At 44.3% G+C, this 21,116-nt stretch overlaps 2 protein-coding genes and 1 pseudogene across 2 annotated transcripts; 1 reads left to right on the top strand and 2 right to left on the bottom strand.

Annotated features, from left to right (window-relative positions):
- Window positions 1–87: 87 nt before the first annotated feature.
- On the bottom strand, window positions 88–10,575 carry LOC125532193 (DNA damage-binding protein 1). Its single transcript, XM_048696342.2, has 19 exons — window positions 10,344–10,575; window positions 9,754–9,802; window positions 9,590–9,649; window positions 9,398–9,489; window positions 7,103–7,154; window positions 6,846–6,908; window positions 6,696–6,745; window positions 6,070–6,145; window positions 5,176–5,388; window positions 4,971–5,077; window positions 4,773–4,881; window positions 4,185–4,385; window positions 3,860–4,075; window positions 3,510–3,620; window positions 2,650–2,925; window positions 2,284–2,558; window positions 1,393–1,744; window positions 977–1,261; window positions 88–873 (listed from the first exon to the last, which is right to left on the bottom strand). Exons 1-19 carry the CDS (start codon window positions 10,445–10,447, stop codon window positions 292–294), a joined length of 3,273 nt encoding a protein of 1,090 aa, XP_048552299.1. The 5' UTR covers window positions 10,448–10,575; the 3' UTR covers window positions 88–291.
- A 4,044-nt stretch (window positions 10,576–14,619) lies between these two features.
- On the top strand, window positions 14,620–15,624 carry LOC147993122 (uncharacterized; annotated as a pseudogene).
- A 1,589-nt stretch (window positions 15,625–17,213) lies between these two features.
- LOC125540516 (uncharacterized) lies at window positions 17,214–20,732 on the bottom strand. Its single transcript, XM_087533518.1, has 5 exons — window positions 20,429–20,732; window positions 20,061–20,301; window positions 19,105–19,985; window positions 18,019–18,749; window positions 17,214–17,904 (listed from the first exon to the last, which is right to left on the bottom strand). Exons 2-5 carry the CDS (start codon window positions 20,282–20,284, stop codon window positions 17,344–17,346), a joined length of 2,397 nt encoding a protein of 798 aa, XP_087389644.1. The 5' UTR covers window positions 20,285–20,301; window positions 20,429–20,732; the 3' UTR covers window positions 17,214–17,343.
- Window positions 20,733–21,116: the final 384 nt, after the last annotated feature.

Raw genomic sequence — 21,116 nt, 5'->3', positions numbered from 1 at the left:
GCTGTTGTGTCAGTATCTTAATCAGAAACCTCAAGTCCAAAGCTTTGCATTTCCAGATGGTTATCACCGTCTACGTTCACCTAGTAATTGTGCCAAACTTTCTTGATACCATTTCAACAAGAGAGATTCACCACTAAAGTTCTACATCAGCACAGATAAAGTTACAATCTTATCACAGAAAAGGGATGTTGCTACAAACACTTGCAGAGGATCATTCTCGAGCAGCCGACGGTTTACAACACAGCGAAAACGAACAAATAAAACAGGATATACATGGCCCGGCGCTACCACCTAGTGCAGTCTCATCAGCTCCTCTACCCGCTTGGACAGCTCTTCAACAGGGACTGCCATGGCCTTGGCCACCTCCTCCATCTTGGACCTGTTGAGGTCGAGGAACGACTCGATCAGGTCGCCGTCCAAGAAGTTGCGAGCCTCCGACGTCTTCTTGTCGTTGTGGAACGACCGCCACTGCTCGTGGCTCAGGCTGCCCACACCCTTGATGAACTTGACCAGGGTTGTCTGGAGCTTCTCCAGGAACACATAGTGGTCGTGGGGCAGGGAGGCGATGATGCCAATGACCCCGTTGATGGTGCCAAAGATGACCGTGGGGATCTGACCCATCTCAGAGTCGGGGAGGCGCATCACCAGTGAGCCATGCCGGAACCTGTTCACAAACTCTCCGAGGTGGTACTCCCCGACTACCTCCAGCCTGCCCCTCTCCTCGTCTGTGGCCGCGTCGCTGTTCTTGCGCACAGTGAAAAGGTTGTAGCTGTTCTCTGCACCAACATAGATGTCATCGTCAATCATCTCAACTGCAGTCATCCAGTTCGCGTTGTAGTCCCTAGCGAGCTCTTCAATCGCACTCTCCTCATGCTGCTCAAGAAAAGGAGACATTGGTCATTGGCCTGATGAAGAGACTGATATACAAATTGGAACCAGTGTTATGAGCAGTAGATGTCAAACAGCCAATGCTTACCTTGTACACAAGCAAGGATATCGATTTCATCAGGTCTCCGACTACAATGAAATCACCACGGGTTTGGGTATACAGGGCGAGAATGTGCCCATGATGGCCACATTCAGACTGCAACTCATGGGAACCATCCTCCCGCGTCATCCACTTGTATAACTGAATCTTCTGGTTGATAGCTGCCAACAATTTCCCATTGAATGCATTTAGGGAATAGACAGCTCCTTTTGTTTCTTTCTCTACAATTAATTGCAACCTTCCATCTTCAACTGCAAATACAAGGATCCGGCCCTACACCAAGATGCAGTCACGTAAGCACTATGTGCAGGGAAAATCAATGAAGATATTACCACAGAAGCTACAAGAGGTAGTAAATTGAACACGTAACCAACAAAGTAACGCCAAGCCCTTCTAGTTATTACCTTTGTCGGTTCATTCTCCTCAGGTAGAACATATGCTGTTCCCACACAGTAATAGAAGTTATTATCATCAGAGAATGAGCAGCTAATCATGGAGCAACCACATTCGTATTGATCAAGAGGATGTGTGGACAGAAACTCAAATGTTTGATGATCCATCAGACGAATGAAATGCGCCTCGCTCTCCTCCATGCTATTCTGGGTATACTTAAAACTGCAGAACGCCAGTGTCCTGGACTGTTCCTGATGGCAAATGCGCCGTGCTTGTTCATTCAACGGAATCGTGCGGATATGAAGCTTCTGGATATCATCAATAGTTCCAATTGAAAGTTCACCTTCTTTAGCAATTGCAAGGCTGTGAATGATATACACAAAAGAAACCAACTTAACAGCGGGTTTAAGACAATCATCATATTGTTTCAAAGTAACTGCTGCCAAGAAATTCATGGAATGGAACACAAGGAACATGTGAAAAGCCCATAGCATCAAGTAGAACAGGTTAGAATTAGCAGCCATTTGTTTTACACCATATAATTTTGTACAGTGTAATATCTAAGAAACTAAACCTACCCCAACTTGTTTGGGATTAAAGGCTTTGTTGTTATTGTAACATATAAGAAACTTAAGTGTCAAATGATAATCATAACATTGGCTTCTATGCATCAAGAACAAATGGAGATGGCGTAAACAAGTCGAAAGAAGAACATATCGTATGAGAAAATGAAAAGAGAATTATTAGCACTATTGTTTTCAGCACAGAATATGTCAGGTTTCATCATTGTAATCAAAGGTTGATTCAAATATATTGATTCTGCTGGCATACAAGCATTAAGAGCTAAATATGGAAGTACCAAACAAAAAAAAACAGCCATTCTCAGAGAGAAAGAGAGATACCTGTCAGGAAAAGCAGCCGTATTGAAAGGACACATATGATTAACTTCTTTCAGATTGACATTGCTGTACAGCAGCTTTTTATTGCTACTGTAGATAACAGTTGGTCTATCAGACGAAGCAAACACATGGGTTGTGCCCTTTGATGAGAATGTACGAAGGCTAATTGGCTGGGTACCAAGAGAAACCTTCTTTCTATCGGTTAGTTCACCTGTGCTTGCATTCAGTAGAAAACTGAAAAGGTGACCATCTCCAAGAGCACAAAGCAAATATGAAATCTGAAAAAGAAAATTAACCGAGGTCAACAACATTTGTAACTTTTAAATTAGCTTTATATTTTTATGATGAAACATGAGGTCAACAACATACCCCTTCCAAGGTACACATCAGAACTGACCGAGGAACAATTTCTCCACCTAAATTTTCCTTCCTGATTAATTCAAGGTCAGGAAGTGAAAATATGCTGACACTTATATCAGTCCACATCCCAATAGCAGCCAGAGAGCTATACTGTGGATTCTCCCCTACTGGGTTCAAATCAACACAAGAAATCTCATGTTCTAGCTGTGCATGTTTCACTTCAACCAGCTTAGCATCCCTAATCTCTAGGTAAACAAGATGGCCACCACCGGTCGCCAACAGGACCTGCAAACACAAAATGTGTTATTTAAAGTTACAGCAGAAAGCTAATATAAATGTGAATTCAAATCATGTATTTAGCATTGTGAAGCAGAGCATGCTAGCATATATCTACCTAATAATGAACAAGTGTTCCGCAGGTCCAGCCACAAGAGGCCTAAATGACACTTCAGGCATTGTTTCATAGGTAAAATGAAATAATACAAAGATTTTGACTTTGGTAGTCAAGAAACAAAGTTATTAATTAATTAACAATACAAAATGAAGAAAGAACTGAAATGCATACACACAAGGAGCAGCAGTGATGAAAGTGGACCGGTATATCAACAGTAAACCCTCTGATGAGTGATTAGTTCCCCTCCCTTCTCTTGCTTATGATTCATGTCTCTAAACCTCTCCTTTTCGCTAAAAAGAACACTTCTCAGTGTAGTTTGGTCAATTTCTATTTGTTGACTATGACTATGTGTATTGACGAAGAATTAAAACATGAATACCCCAAGTTGTATATTCTGTCACAGACATGTCTAATAAGCTGGTCATCATTGGCAATATGCCCAAAGAGAAAGGAGGGGTCCCATGAAGATACCCACCTGACTGGCATTAGCTGATGCAACATTGACTGAAAATCCTTCTGGTGCATTCCATTGATCCACTAGCTCCCGAGAAGTGCAACTGACTAACCGGACAGAATTAGCAGTAACCTGTCATTGAGAATAGCTCATAAGATGCTAATAGGAAACCGGGGACATAAAACTTGACCAAAAAAATACTGAAATCATCCACAGTACTTTTCCATTCATTACACAGGATTATAATCAATTCCCATCTGCTGTTTCTTTAACTTCCCTAGCACCCAGATGTTTTTACTGGGATATACAATAATATAGTTGTGGTTTATCAAGAAAGGCAGAGAAATCAAATATTTCATTAGAAAAGGCACCTGTATAAGCATATCATTGATGGCATTTTGGCAGAACAAAGTCTGGATTTGTGCATCAAACCCTTCTATCTCAATTTCTTCTAATTCATCTTCCATGTTCATAGCCAAGAACCGAGTCTCACTTATAAAGCTCACCACCAGATACATGTCATACAGATCACTGAAGGAAGACTTCAGTGACCATAATCCCTTGATGCCTTGCAGCTCTACTGAAGCCTACTTGCACAGGAGAAGATATACAGATCAGCTTTCTAGAGTAAATTATAGGACATGTCAGAGTACTGTTAATTTCCTTGCAAAAAATTGATTATGCACAATTCAATACCTGCTCATTAATCCCTATACCATTACGAACCACTCGAATGGAACCATCTTTGAATGCTCCTGAACAAGTGACCACCTGACCTTGCCCTTGCCTATCAAGGTCAACCACGCAGAAGTCCACAATGGGTCCAAGATTCACATACCGTTCAAGGATTTCGACGAATGAACCAGTTGCATCAGGTTGGAGATTCAGCTTTACCAGCTGTCAAGACCAACAAATCATTTAGTGCAAATTTCAATTCTGAAGAACTACACAACAGATGACTGAAACTTTCTTGCCAGTAAGTGCACACATTTTATTGCACATGCAGGCATACAATTCTGTGGGTGCACTGCCTGTTAGTTGTTACTGGTTGGTTTACTTTTACTTTTAGGGGGGTGAGGGTGGGAGAGTAGCTTCAAACAATTTGACATAAGCACGAGTACAAGTTACCAATGGAGATGCAAGATTTTTCATCTAACATGGAGCAGTGAAAAAATAGCATGGATATTCAATTGCTGCATGGCACCAAAGAAGACACAAGTTGCTTCTCTAGCATGGAGTAAGAAGCAAGAGTAGTGGTAGCTTGTAACTTTGCTACTGACCCACCTGTGAATCACCAAATCGAGAACCAACATAGACAACACCATTATCAAGATACGATATTGACGATGCAACTGAAGTCTCTCCCAAATGCTCAATTTTCAAACCAGTTACCCTAAAATGTAACGAACACATGAAAAGAGAGAACTTGTAAGTAGTAAATCAAAGATTCTTTTAGTTCCAAAATAGTGCAAAGGCTAGTACCTTTCTCGTTCCTGGGTAAGGACAAGTAAATGCAAAATGCCTGAATTATCACCAAGTAAATAGCGAGAGCCATCTGGGTCAACCCTTCCATAAGCTCTTGTGATGGACTGGCAAGAAATAGAAGATCAAGGGTAAATAATTACATCACTGTACAGATAGATCATGTGACTAGAATACAAGAAAAATGAAGAGATGTAAGTATTACCTGTTTGATTGGTATAGCTTTAAATGTAGAATTAGCATTGCAGTAAACTATCGTCTCCTCGCCAATAATTATGACACCGCCGAGTGGAGCTGGTACAGGTATTAAAAGACCAGCTCCGTTGTCTAAATTGTTCTGTGACCAAGGACCCTCAACAAAGTCTTTCTCCTTCAGTGCAACTTCATATGTCTTAACATGCCTGGCATCTTTGTTATCCTGACATGTAAGTACAGAAAATACAAGTCATCAAGATCTGTTACTATCACGCTAGTGGTCAAATTATTTGTAGAAGAATTACAAAGGTACAAAACTTAAAAGTGAAAAGATTGCGCACAACAGCAATAAAGAGAAGGTATGTTCAGTCAGTGCCCAAAAGATAATAGTTAGATTATTTCAGTAGATAAATGGCACAGCTTGTGATGTTAAAAGTAAAAAACCAGTCCAAGAGTTTCTATAGGGGTAACTTAGTTTTACAGCGAGGAATGGAACAATGAAGAGCAAGTCAGTTCTGTTTTATTTCAAAAAAGAAACAAGTAATCATCTCAGTAGTATTGAATTGCATCGACATGTCGAGACTAAAAATTAAAAATATGGACATAAAAAAATCACTGGATAACATTATCAATTAATCTAGAAACTCAAAGGTACAAACATTCACCAGTAACCTATGGTATACCATGTATAAGCAGCGTAAAGCACTGCAAGTTGCAAACTGATTACATTTTAAAGGGTAAAAAACATGGATTAAATGCATAAACGAATACACCATATTTTTTCCACTTGAGTAAAAGGGCAAACCATATCAATTAATTTAGTTCAATACTCTGTCCTGCTTGATTTTGATTTTGATTTTAATAGTAGAAATGATGTAAAGAAATGCAGAAGTTTTGAGCAAACCTGGTAGAGCACAACTATCGTAGGTCTGAGACAGCCATACAGGAACTTGATGTCCAATACTTGAAGTTCTTCTAGTCTGACATAACGAGAAAAAAGACGCTAAATATAAGGCAGAGTGATGTAAACACATCTAAGTTAATCGGATCAAATGGCTAAACAAAGAACATAATTAATGAAGCATTAACTCTATCATTAACTTTTAACAAGTGTGCTATCCATCTACTAGTTACTTTAGGACAGAAATAAGCATGCAAATATCGGTACGACTTTCTATGCTGCTCGAGAAACTTTAAGATTTGACTTGACCAACAAGCATTGTAAAGACAAAGTAATACAGAACCAAGATCATTGACGCATTTTTCTGAACCAATAGCAGATCAAGCAACAAAAATATAACACTGAGAAATCGGAACAAAGCATGATTTTGTGTACATTATGTTTGCCTCTGACAAAAGAAACAAGATCTCAAAAAAATTCAAACTCATGGAGCTACCGGGCAAAAGCATGACCATGCACATCAATAATCTAGTTGCAGACTACAGTGTACCACATAAATGTCTGGACTATATCACTAAATGAATGGTTTAATCTGCAATGTCATTCAGTTATGCATGCCATACTGGTACCTGATATTGAAAGCTTCCTTCAGCTGTCCTTTGTTGTCGAATGGTATAACCTGCCACACAAGGATTCATTGAAGGTTAGGAAATGTGAAGCTTGACTCCAGGAATGAATGAGCAAAAGACATGAAAATATAAGTAGCAGGCTGGGCTTACCTTAAACAATCCATCATAGAGATGAAGGCCAATAAGTCTACAGTCAGGGTCGATGATCCCAATCTGCATTACAAGTAAAAAGGCCACCGGTAGCATTATCGCTCCAGCTTAAATTAAGAGACAGAGTGCATCACTCTCTTTAGTAGATACGGAATGCTATAAACTGATACAGTAAATGGGAAGTTCAAATAAGGCATAAATTAATATCATTTCAAAACCAGAAGTAGAGTTCAAACTTGAAGCTTTGAGTACAGTACCTGTCCATTGTCCGTAGGGCGGCCAATGCGATCAGAAACATCTCCCATGGATCTACATAATCCAAACAAATTATACTCCCGTATGAAAGCATGCTAATAACTCTCAGAAAGTAACATGCAGTGAAAATGTGCACCCTGTTTTTAACAAAACGCTATGCGGGCACAAGATCATCAGGTACATGGCCTGTGATTTGTAGACCTAAGAAGAAAGGGGGGCTTGGCATACACAATCTGGAAAAAATTAATGTCAGCCTACTTTGTAAATGGTGGTGGAATCTGGAAAGTAAGGAAGGTATGTGGCAGGATATAGTTAGAAGAAAATATAATATTTCTAAAATATGATAGGTGGAATCTGGAAAGTAAAGAATGGTGCCAGTCTGGTAAATGGCTCTATCAATAGTTCACCTTGCTGAGCTGATTTGCTGAAGATCAAACAGTTGTATAGTAAGGGAGATATGATGATTGGTAATGGCCAGCAAACAAACTTCTGGGTTGATACCTGGTGTGTTGATAAAAACCCTTGAAAGATCAATATCCTGATTTGTTTGCAATTTGCAATGATACAAGCTGCACTGTGAAACAGCTAGCAGAAAGGGGGTGGAGGCTTACTTTTGGAAGATGAAGACAATGAGGATCGAAGCAAGGACTGCAGCAGACAATGAGGCAGATGAATCGGAAGCAGGAGTTATGGAGGAAGATTGAAATATGGCGATGCAATGGAAGTTTTCTGGGCTTTGGAGGCTAATTCTTCCAATTAATGGCCTAGGATAAAACTTGAAATGTGCTCTCAGGGTTGTTCTTTAATTCTTTTCAGTTAGCGGATATATGTGGCAGCGATTTGTGAACCTTGTTTTAGTTTTTGCCCCTGTTCAAGAATTCATCCGATTAACCAGTTAACTTGCCGATTAATCCCTACTCATAGGGTCCCCGAGTAGCCGATTACCCGATAAATCGTCCGATTAATTGATTAAATGGCCGATTAACTTGCCGATTAGCCTATTAATCCCCTACTCACCAGCCGACCGAGCAGCTACCAGTTAACGATTTCCTCAACAATGGTTTTTGCTTTGCACCAAGATGCTTTCTTTTGTTATTGTTCCGTTATCCTTTGATGGTGGAACCCGATCCTTTTCTCGGATCGTATGAAAAAGAAAAGGCCATCAAGGTGCCCATTTGAACCAGAAAGGCGCAGAAAAGTAAACAAAGGTAACCCTGCCCAACATACGTCTATGCCACCTATCATCACCTGTCATGCTGGCAACAGACCTGCTGACAGCGACAGCCAGCGGCAACTAAAGTTAGCTTTCCCTCTCAATCTGTGTCTCTACCACCATTTAAACAGGCCACCGCCTACTCGAATTAGACACGCCCGACACACCTGTCTAACCAACCCAGTCAACTGCTAGCACTGTACAGAAGACTTTATTTCGGGTCCTTGTATGGTCCTATGTTTGAACAAAAAATCAAAACTTTGTAGATAAGAGCAATAAGGAGAATACATGAGGCCATCTACACAGTTAAGCAGAGAGCAGTCTTCTATACCCAAAATAAAGTCAATATTATTTTCCCTTCCCTTGTTACGGTTTTTCCTTTTTCAACAAATGAAGTGTCCAGAAGGACCCAGAGCTGGTATTAATTATCCAAAGATATTACAACCCAGCCATTACAGCTATCCTGCCTAGCAGCTAGTGCTGTAAAGACTGCTCCCTGTGTACGGCAAATAGGTAATCAACTATGGCAACCTCCCTGGCCTGCCTTGATGAAAAGGTATCACCTTGATGACATTGTGCGGGACTCGTGATACACAAAATTGCATGACAGTCAACCAGAACCAATGGACTATCCAATTTTCTAGTTCTAAAACACCAATATTATCCTGTGGATACACACCAATAAAGTCAAAATTAATTCCCCTTCCCTTGTTACAGTTTTTCCTTTTTGAACAAAAGAAGAGTCCCGAAGGACCCAGAGCTGGCTGGTACTAATTATCCAAAGATATTACAAGCCAGCCATTACAGCCACCCTGCCTAACAGCTAGCGCTGTAAAGAAGACTGATTGCTAAGTACAGTAAATAGGTAATCGACCATGGCAACCTCCCTGGCCTGCCTGGATGAAAAGGTATCACCTTGATGACAGTGTGTGGGACTCGTGATACACAAAATTGCATGACAGTCAACCAGAACCATTGGACTATCCAATTTCCTGGCTCTAAAACACCAATATTATCCCGCAGACGCATGCCAATTTACGCACCCGCCTTGCAAAACAAAACCAGGGGCATAAAGAGTCCATACCTGGTGAGAAGCTCTGATTTTTCTGCGTCCCACTGCAGGACGCAGAACTTGTACCTCTCCGTGGCGATGAAGAGGAAGTCCTGGGCCTCATTCTGAAACAGGGGAAACAGTTAGGGAATCATTCCGACAGAAACATCGCACCGCACAAATAAAAAAAGAAGCAGCCTTTGACGGTACGGGGCGTTGACTCACATGAGGCCGGAAGAGCTCGATCGTCGCGATCCTCCCATATATGGGCACGTCAAGCATAGGCTGGCAACAAAACAAGTGTCACGGTCTTGCGGAAAAGGCAGATTATTGTGTAAGCGAAGAAAGAAACAGAGAGGTGGGCGACAGATAAGGCGTCTGTCGGTTACCTGAAGGCCCTGCGGCGTGAGCAGGTGGATCTCGATGCGGGTGCATTTCCTGAAAGTTGATGGTGAGCAAACGCGTTTAGCAGTGGGATTTGGCGGGAACCCGGCATAATAATAATTAAAGAGAAAAACGATGGCATCTAGCTACGGAACCACAAGTGTGCAGCTTATGAAATACTGTAGTTCCCTGAACACATTATCGATTGCTGCATTCAGACACATATGAGCTCTGTCAAATTTCCTGTCTATCAGGGTACCTACGTGTGGTGAGGGTGCAGACACGTCGTCCTATCTAAAGGCGCCATTTTGCTCCGGCCCGACGGGCCAGACCTACAGAACACCGCGCTGCGGCCTAGGGCCGTACAGTACACTTAGTCACCCATGGCTCCAGATCCTCCCGGACGGCTCGCCGGAGAGGAATCCCTAGCGGCAGAACAAATCAGGCACGCGCACGCGCGAGCGGCTCCGACCGGGAGCAAAACCCTAGGCCGCGCGAGCACGGACGCGGGGGCGCGCGGGGACGGCCGGGCGGGAGGTGAACCCTACCTAATGGACGGGAGGGGAGGGGAGGGGATTCGGGGAGGGTGGCTTACGCGACGATGAGGTTGAGCTGGTGGGGGCCGGTGAAGTTGCCGACGCAGGAGTGGCTGACGCTGGTGGGCTTGTGCGCCGTGACGACGTAGTTCCACGTGCTCATCTCCCCTCGCCGCCCGCCGCCGCCGCCGCCGCCGCCGCCGGAGGAGGAGGAGGAGGGTTCTGGGCTCTGTGCAGCGGTGCTGGGAGAGAGAGACAGGAGGGGGGAGATGCGCTGCGGCTGGGGCTGGGCTCCCCTCTCCCCTTCGTTTTCACGGCGCTGGACGCCGGTCGAGCGGGCCGCCTTTCGGCCCGCCAGCACCACGCGCTCAATGGGCGTGGCCCTGGGCTGCGTTCCATTCGGGCCGTCCCGAAGCCCGCCCGTTTAATCGCTTCAGCCATCTGGTTTTGGGGAACCTTCTCGGAATTTCCTATTTGCCACATGTTGCGGCAAATTGTCGCAGGGAGATCGAGGGAACATTCCAGCTGGGCCATCCCATTTAACCGTTTCAACGCGCCCGGTTTTGAGAACCTTCTAGAGGTGCCCAGCCGGTTTTTTCTGGTTTTGGGAAACTTCTAGAAGGTTCCTAATCCGGGTTTTTTTCCTTGTTCTGTTTTTTTCGTTTTTCCTGTTTTTTTTTCTTTTCTCTCCTTTTTCACTTTTCTGTTTATTTTTATTTAGTTTTTATTTCGTTTTTGCACTTTCCTTATTTATTTTATCATTTTCAATTCTATTGTTTTCTTCAAAAAAATAAAACAAATCGTTGTGTTTTACTGTTTGTTCATAAATCCCAAAAATGTTCAGAATTTGAATCCCATAAAATGTCCCTGTTTTTCAAATTTTGTTCATGTATTAAAAATTGTTTGAGCATTTAAAGAATGTTCAGGTTTCAAAATTGTTCAATGGGTTTTCAAATTTTCAAGAAATGATCACTTTTTTCAAAATTTGTTTGCTTTTCTAAAAAAACGAAAATTGAAAATATGTTCACATTGTTAAATAAATGTTCGCATGTTCAAAAAAGTGTTCATGATTGGAAAATATGTTCTGAATTCGAAAAATGTAAAAAAAATAAAAATGTTCGTTTTCTAAAGAATATAGAATTTCAAAATTTGTTTGCAATGTTTAAAAACTGTTCGCGATGCTCACTTTTTGCTGAAATTTTTTCACAAATTCAAAATATGTTCAGGAGTTTTCCAAAAATATTTGTGGTTTTAAAGTTTTTGAATCCCAAAAAAATGTTCCTGTTTTCAAATTTTGTTCACGGGTGAAAAATCGTTTGAGAATTTCAAACAATGTTCACGTTTCAAAATTGCTCAAGGGGTTTCCAAATTTTCAAGAAATTATCACTTTTTTCAAAATTTGTTCGCTTTTACAAAAAGGAAAATTGAAATTTTGTTCACATTGTTAAATAAATATTCGCATGTTCAAAAAAGTGTTCACAATTGGAAAATATGTTCGGGATTTGAATAATGTGAACAATTTCGAAAATGTTCTTTTTCTAGACAATATTGAATTTCAAAAAAATTTCACAATGTTCAGAAAATGTTGGAACTTTGAAACATTTTGCCAGAATTCAACACCTTTTAAAAATGGCTAGTTCTTAGATATTAGCGCTGCGAATTATTCACGAAGGATTTTTATCTCAGATGGCTATTGGGAGCACTTCATTTCTGCGAGGTCTGGAGTTCGATTTCCCTCTATGGCTCGTTATTTCTCTTATGTTTGCTACAGTACCAGCGTGGCTTCCCATCGCGCGTGATAAGAACCCGCACCTGTCTGCCATGGGCCGGCCCACTCGCTGTGTATCCTTTGCCACAACGTGCGGCGTGTAGGAGCTCCCATGGATCAGCCCCTTTAAAAAAAAGATCTGTGTGATCCGTATGCCGGCCTCGAGAATGGGGAGGCTTCTTCCTCCTCCTCCTCCCTCTCCGTTCCGTCCTGAGCGCTGGACTTGGGCCGCGCCGCCGCGCGCGTATTGTTGAGTGCGGGAGAGGCGGTTGCCGTGCAAGGACGCCGGCAGCGAGTGCAGCGACGGCGTGCGGACACGGGACTCGTGGCCAGCCAGCCGGCTACTATGGGTACGACACTGCCACCACTGTACCGTACTCTCGGGTCTGAAGGTGAAGTACTCTTCAGTTAACATGTGAAACATCTCTTCAGTTATGGTGGAGTGCTTTATGTGTAAATGTGTGTACATTTCCTAGCTGAGGACACTTCAAAACATGAAGTGGATTGTGCAATTTATGTTGTGCTCTTTTAGATGCGTGATGATTTTCACCTACTAGCAGAAGAGCCCATGCGTTGCAACCGGAAAGAAAACATAACACACGCTCTTAACTCAACAACCATCATTCAAGACCACAATAGGTCCATCTCCTTTATTTTTGTGAGGCATCATATTTGTGTTGCCGCTTATCCTCCTCACCCTCGCCGCCGATGGCCTCGGTGTTCACACAAAACAACAAAAAACGTGTGTTGAATATGGTTAATCCTAAGGCGTCCCTCTCTCTCCCTCTCTCTTCCCTCTCTCTCTCGCTCGCTCGCTCGCTTTCTCTCACTCTTGCGATGAGAAATCTGCTGTTTTCCCCTGCGACATTTTTCAGAGGTATGCATGTGTAGTTATCAATGGTTTCTTTTCCGTATATGGTTATAGTGGGGTGTATATTTGCAATCCGGATCGCCGCCGGTATGAAAAAAAAGAATCTTGCGTTATAAATTATAAGTTTGCTTTCATAACAATATTTTAAAAATATTTAACAGATAAAGTTAACATCATATTTAGATTCCACACATTTTTCTAATAAAATTTCATATATAATACGTTAAAATCGAAGTTACGGTTTAAAAGATACAAATAATTTAGAAAATCATTTGGTTTGACTCAAATATATTCTAAAATAATACTAAAATACTTAACAGGTAAAAATAATCTCATATTCATATTCTACATATTTTTTAATCAAATTTCATATATAACATGTTTAAATCAGAGTTACGGTTTAAAAGATATGGATGATTTTAAAAAGCATTTGTTTGACCTAAATATGATCCGCGGATAAATTATCTAAAACATCAAGGGGGGTTTCTAAAAATGTAAAATAACGGTTCGGGTGTGACTTAAATCCGGACGGCGGGTTGATTTCAAGAAAAGACAAGGACTTTTGTGTAAAATACGAAAATAACGATTCATTTTAACTTAAAACAGGACTGGGGTTGAATTCTCTGAAATAGAGAGACTTTTCTGAAAAATGCCATGACGGACGAAAGAAATCTAATTTGCTTTATTATTAGGTAAATATAAAGATAAAGATAAAGATAATATGCAGGGGTACATTCATGATCTATCTTGTCTTGCACGTGCTTCTGGAATAAGATACCGTGTTATATCCTTATGTTTTCTTTTTCCATTTTTTAGGATCGATGTCCTTATGTTTTCTTCCGTAAATGAAAACGAGCTCGCTCTTTTAGAATGAATACAAGCAATCTGATGGATGACCAAGGAGTACAAGAATGTAGCAGTGTCAGACAGCAGCAGGGGGCTGCTGCTCATGGAGATCGGCCGGCGTGCCGGAGGGAGAGAGCGTAGCAGGTTGAGCGACACCGGGATGTACTTGTAGGCAGGTGGGATTGAGTGGGTCAGGTTCGGGCTCGTCACTGCATGATCCATTCAGAGAAGAGCTAATGTGGGGGCATTGTTGAAGCTATATTCTGATAAGGTTGATTAATCGAAGAGCTTGCCAAGGATTACGATGTGAGCTGGATGACTGCAGTTGAGGTGATCGATGGTGAGAGCATGTCCAGCCGCGGCCCCAACAGGTCCTCCAAGGCCTTTTTTAGCGTCGCCGCTGAAAAAAGGTCCAGTCGTGTCCTTAGAAGCCCCTTTTTTCATCGGTTAGACCCAAAACTGGCGTCGGTGAACTCAGACCGAACCCGGCGTGCTGGGGGTGTCGGGTGAATCGTTTTTTGGCGCGAAAAAGAGTGGGTCCGCCGAATCAGCGACTCGCCGCCTCGTCGTCCTCACTCATCGCCTTGTTTCTTGCGAGAATCAATGTCAAAGCTACCGCACAGGTCAGCCTTCCATTGATGCCTCACGAGCGGCGCAGTGAAGGCGTGGCAGCGCGCGTCTCGCCCGCTCCTGCCACGCGGCACACGGCGGCGGCTCTCCCACCACCCATCTGCGGCTGTAAAAGTCGTCTTCCCTCGCCGGTGAACGCACAAGTTCTCGCCACCGACGCCCTTCCCTCTACCTCTCGCCGCCGACGCCTCTCTCTCTCTCTCGCCCTCTTCCCACACCGATGTCTCAATGGTCGAGCACTTTCCGGGCGACGGCGCAGTGGCGAACGGCTTCGGCCGCCGCCATCTGCATGAGGATGAGGCGCGCCTCCTCTACGAGGCTGACTACCCGGCGCCCCCGGACATGTGGGGTGCCGGGCACCTGGAGGCTCGGCGCCGGCGGCGTCTCGGTGCCGCCCACGCCGACCGGAGCGGCCCGGCGAGCCGAGATCGTGCGCATCCGGTCTTCGCTGCCGGAGCCACAGCAGAACCAGCCAAGGTATGCCCCCGACACCAACACGCTGTGGACGACGTACTTCGAGCGGTGCCACGAGGAGCAGATCGCCGCCACCAACGGCGTCGAGCCCCACGACCACCACAACTCCGAGGGGAGGCGCCGATAGTGGGGCGTCCCAGGCCGCACACTCGAGGCCATCCTCGAGCACGTCGAGACCGGCAACACACCGCGCTTGGAGTATCCGGCGCCCCCCTCCTTCTCTCGCCGCCATGACAGCTCCTGGACGTCGCGACGAATGGAGATGGCGACATCGTCATCGTCGGGCTCTGGCTCTCTGTCCTCTGGCTCGCCGGGGCTTCGCCCCGTCATGCTGGAGATGCAGGAGACGCCACTGGGACGCCGCACCCGCGGTGGCGCCCTTGTCATCAACGAGGGCGGCCACCCCTCTCCTTCTTCCTACCGCCTCGTCCGGCCGAAGACCGAGCCGAGTTTGCTCCCCGTAAAGAAGGAGCATGAGGCCATGGCCGCCGACAACTAGACCGCCCTCAAGTGGGCGAAGGCGGACTACGTCCACGAGCAGATGGAGCGCCAGCACCGGGCCTTCGAAGAGATCACCGTTCGGCGCCTGGGACGCGAGGAGGGCGGCGTGGTCGCCCTCAACAACGACGACGAGGATGCGCCTGGGCCGTCCAACCCCCCGCGCGTCGGCGACGCTGGCCAGGGGTGCAGCAGGGACGGCGGCGGCACCCAGCACGGCGGCAACAACTACGACGACATCGACTACACCTAGTTCTATAGGCTCCTCAGCATGTAGAAGGCGGGCGGGCGCCGGCGGATGGGCCTAGTCGTTTTTAGTTTGCGTTTAACATTTTTGTTTTAAAGTTCTTTTGTAAAAATATCAACGAAATCTCCTAGTTTGGATGAAATTGCGTCGTGTTTGGCCGATTTTGTGTTTCTAAAACGGCGTCTGAGGCCGACTTGGGTGCGACGACTGGGGACCCAATCGCCCTCACGTCGAAATTATCGTTGGTTCATCCCCAGGCGGCACTATCTCAAGCCCCTGGGGGGGCGAACGGCTGGAGATGCTCTGATACCTACGTCGGTGCAGAGAATAGCTACAACCTCTTCACAGTGCGGAAGAACAACAATGCTGTCATGCACGGACGACTAGAAGGGCGGGCTGGAGGTGGTCGGGGACTTTGTGAACAGGTTCCGGCATGGGTCCCTCGTGATGTGCCCTCCGGACTGGGACATGGACCAGATCCCCACAGTCATCTTCAGCACGATCAACAGGGTCATCAGCATCATCACTTCCTTGCCCCACGGCCACTACGTGTTGGGGAAGCTCTTGGTTAAGTTCATCAAGGGGGTTGGGCAGCCTGAGCCACGAGCAGCGGCGGTCATTCTACAACGACAAGAAGACGATGGGGGCCCACAATTACCTCGACGGGAACTTGATTGAGTCAGTCCTCAACCTTGATAGGGGAAAGATGGAGGAGGTAGCCAAGGCCATGGCGATCCCTATGGAGGAGATGTCCAAGAGGGTGGAGGAGCTGACGAGACGGCACTAGGTAGCATCGCCCACTGCTCAGTCATAACCCTATTGCCCGCTCCGCTTTCCCATTCCTATTGATTTCGGCATCTGAATCTTCCCGGATTCAAGTAGAGAATACCAAGGCTTTCTTCTTCTTTGATTTTCCTTGGGGCATAGGATAAAAAAATGGATTTCCGGCATAGCACATGTGGCATTAGGGTTCTAAGATTTAGGAGGGGAAGGGTGAGGAGAGGGATCACATGCATTGAAGAAATCTCAAGATTCTGAAACGGTCAAAATAATGGTGCGGGAAGAAGAAAGAGAGGAGAGTCACGAAAATAGGGTAAACGCAAAGAGACGATGAAAAGCAATCAGAGAGGAGAGGGAAGAATGGCTATGGAAATCATAAAGCTCAGCAAGGAGCACATTACTATGAATAATAATGGAGAGGGACAATAAAGGGGAAAACTGAGCAAATGTTTGTTTCCTCACTTGTGTTGTGCCGTCGGCGGCTTGAGAATGGATAATGTGCAAGTGTTTGTAGCAACATTCTTTTGTTTTGTTTTTGACGTTTGATAGGGCTGTAACTAATCATTCTTCTCATGGCTTTCTAGACTAAGATGGTCATACAAAAAGTCACCAAAGAAAAGCTCTCTTCCAAGCATAGTTTAAAAACCCGGACTGGACCTCACGGTTCTTTAAGCTCACTGGACCGTCCTGCAATCAGACCGGACAGAACCAATCGAACCAGCCGGTTTTGACCAGTTTTCTGGTGAAACGGGAGGAAAAACCAGAGCCACTGGATGACACGTTGCCGGAACATTTTCTCATGACAAGGACACTGATAACAGTAAAATGCAACGACCCGCTGGTTATATGGATGGAGCACACAATGCATATGTAGAGTCTTCATACAGTACAAAACCAACCAGTGAATACAAATATATACAGTAAGTATCTAAACTTGATTGCCAATCAGCCACTGAAAGAGGTAGATGGTACCATGGCATGCAGTTCTTTAACTTCTCTCACGAGTGACGCGAGAGTGCGCGTGTCAAGCTTCAATATGGTTTTGGAGCTGCTTGCGGAAGAACAAATCGTGTAGTAGTCAAGATTTAGCATGTTCTCAGAAGCACTAGAGAGCGTCTCTATCAAGCTCCTGAAGTCCTCTTGTCTGAAGAACCTACCGTTGTAGTATTCCAACATTAATATAACCATCTTAGTCATAGCCTTGCACAACGACAGGTTTTCAATGACGGGCTCGCTTTTCTCCAGTACTATGTCCTTGAGCTTGTTTAGAAAGCTAGATGTGTCCAACCAAGGAGCCAAATCAGTGATCAACTTCGTGTCGTAGACAGTCCCACAAAGGGATAACAATGACGATAGCAAGTTCATTGACATATTTGAGAGTGCATCCACCTGGAATCCTTCGTCCTTTTTGTCCTGCTCATTGTTTTCTTGTGTGCCATCACATTGGCTTTCTATATCTTTTCCATTATGTGTTTTGTCCCCGCAACAAAACATTTTTCCAATCACCTGCGACGAGAATGAATTAACATTCTTAATAGAATAAAAGAGGTCATAAATCAAGTATGTTGGCAATAATATAATAAAGCAAAGGTTATTCATCATTTAACAAGGGCTAATTACCTCGAGGACTGCTTTCTTGAGTTTGCAAAGGTATTCATCATCCTTGGTGTAATGAGTACATAGATGCTCAAGGATCTCAGCTGCTGCTTGTTTGCATGTCTCATCCTTTTTAGTATTTAGAAGTACTTGAGTGAGAATATCAACAACATCGCCACTTGTTTGTATCACAACTGTGGCATCACTAATTCCACCACGGAAACATATCTCCGACAATGCTTCTCCTGCACATCCTCTGATGGAGTTGGTATACTCGTTACTGTGAGTGAAGATGTTCACTAGCATCCTAACAAAATCTTCTTTGGAGTAACTATTTTCTTTTTTGAGAAGATCAAAACCAGCTGATCTGTTGATTCCGTCGGTATCCCTGTATAATCGTGTGAGAATCCAAATGGCTCTTTGCCGCAACACTTCTTTACACTTTTTACAACTAAGAATCCTCCAGAGAGTGTCGATTGCTTTTGTGCAGCTTGATATTTCACGACATAGCTTGGCCCCAGTTTCTCCTTGAGCATCGGTTAATTGGCTCATCACTTCCATTGATCGATCTACTACTTCGAACCATGTACCATGATCTTTGGTGGTGTGGTCGAGTAGGTCAGAAGTGATAGGCGCCATGATCTTAGAGACCAGATCTCGAGTTTCGCTCATGATTCTGCAGTTGGTTTCGTCGGCGGCAAGATTCCGGAGGATAGATAGGCCTTGTAGCAACAACTCCTTGTAGATAGATAGGCCTTGTAGCAAAGATCATGGCGCCCCAGTTTCTCCTTGAGCATCGGTTAATTGGCTCATCACTTCCATTGATCGATCTACTACTTCGAACCATGTACCATGATCTTTGGTGGTGTGGTCGAGTAGGTCAGAAGTGATAGGCGCCATGATCTTAGAGACCAGATCTCGAGTTTCGCTCATGATTCTGCAGTTGGTTTCGTCGGCGGCAAGATTCCGGAGGATAGATAGGCCTTGTAGCAACAACTCCTTGTAGCCCCCCCCCCCCCCCCCCCCCCCCCCCCCCCAATTCATTGGCCGGTGAAGGGCGTCAGCGAGTAACCTGTAGTTTCAAATGCTGCTCATATTTATACTTGGAACTAGGATACGGCCCGGCTATACTGTATTGTTCAGGCGTCCCGATTAGGGAAGATATGTGTTGAATACCCCGAGGAAACTGCTCCAAATTAATGCAGAATGCAAGTCGCTCCACTATCTTCGCGGCCTGGTTTCTCCTCTCTTTATTATGCATGCCTCTTGAATCCAACGTCTCTAGCAGTATCGGTAGTACATGTCGAGAGGATGATGCATACAAGACCAAATGTTTCATTAATAAGCGCTGCCCAGTGACATCATGCGGACTATATTGGCTCTCCACCATGCATATGGCTGCATATAAGATCTTTACCCCGGAAATGCAATCAACAGGTGAATTGGATCCAATCTTGTCTACAGCATATGTGATGAGGTTCCTTCCTTCAGCAAAGGTCAGGTCCTTCTCACACCCTCTCCTTGTTTCGCACAAGTAGTTGTGAAGGACAACTTGAACTTCCGAGTCTTTAGTTCCCATAGCCTTAGGCAACCTCTTCCCCATGCGACCCAATACGAACCTATAGCAGAAGATGACACCCTGGAGCAGAGCAAGGTAGTACAAGGTTTCCATTGCCGGCGCCAGGTTTGATGCTTCTCCATCTGAGTTGCCCCCGTAATCGTGCTCTATCAGACGCCACAATGAAACCACTCCGGACATGAATATCCCAAGCACATAAATAATTGCCAGAGGGCTCAATATTATGGCCAACACCACTAGTTGAACCAACAGTAAAAGAAATGCCACGAAAATGAGACAAACATAAGACAATACAGGGCCCCAGTCGCAGCTTGTCAGTTCGCCTGCCACGCCTGAAAAAATGGCCATCATTAACCCGCCAAATGCATCACCCATATAGCCTAGTTTTTCATTTAGACTAACATCGAATATCCTGTTGTACATCTTTTCAAGTTAGATATGTACATAAGTGATACAGTGAACAAGAAAGAGAGAGAAGTATACTAACCCAGCTGTCTGTACAAGAGTGATGAACGTTAAACACCAAAAGTCTTTCTTGTGCAGCATCGAGACAAAGCCACCAAGAAGTACAACGGTAGCCCAAGTAAGCACCAAGAAACCCAGGCCCTTGATGGCCATGGACAGATAACCCATGAACACAGCGTAGCTGTTGATATACTCTACCTCAACCCAAGCTCTGTCATCAGGAAGTCGTTCCCAGTTAGCCGCCATTAATTCCACACGGCCCCCTTGAAGGGTAAGTCGACAAGGTCAATCTATTGGGCTTTCGGACGAAGAAGATGGTACTAATTGATGAAAAAGGAAACAAGCACAAGAAGATGATGAATTCGTATGCATTCAAAGGATTGCTCTCACCTGCAAGAAGAAGATGCCCCGGCCTCAGTCAGGCTGCCAGTTGCTCAAGAGAGGAGATGGATATATTACCGCTCACCGATCTCGTCAGGCTGGGTGTGAGCGACAAGGAACTAGCTACGGAAGGACTCAAGCAAGGGGATTATAGACCAAGCGAGCTAGGTAGCAGTATTTTGCTCAAGTGTCTACTATATGTGTTTCCTGCATTACCAGTTCATCAACAAGTCATAAGATCAACCATAAAATAAGTATGCCAACTAACATTGTTTTGGAAGTAAGTGTTATGTATGCATGCTCCTTTTTCTTTAAGCTTGACCAAGACCAAGCGAGCTAGGCCAATCTAATCAATTAGTCGGCCAGGCTGTTCAGCTTAGCCACCTAACATGGTCTTGGAAGTAAACAAGCAATCTATATATCATTACTTGCGGTTGTTCAGCAATCCACATCACCAGCGCAGAAATGTACTCTAGACCAGCACACTTAACTTCCTAGCGTAGAAAGTTCCATGATTATGAAAAAGTTTAGAATTTTGAAAATTTTCATCAATTTTGAAAAATATTCATGAATTTAAAAATAGTGCGCCTATTTTTGTAAGAAGTTCAGGGATTATGGGAAAAAGTTCATTGATTTCAAAAAAAAATCACACATTTGGGAAAAGTTTGCACATTTAAGTAAACAAAAAAAGAAAAAA

The sequence above is a fragment of the Triticum urartu genome, chromosome 1A, assembly GCF_056163025.1.
Source record: "Triticum urartu cultivar PI428250 chromosome 1A, HENAU_Tu73, whole genome shotgun sequence".
In the NCBI taxonomy this organism is placed as follows: domain Eukaryota; kingdom Viridiplantae; phylum Streptophyta; class Magnoliopsida; order Poales; family Poaceae; genus Triticum; species Triticum urartu.
This window is presented reverse-complemented; position numbering and strand designations above follow the sequence as displayed.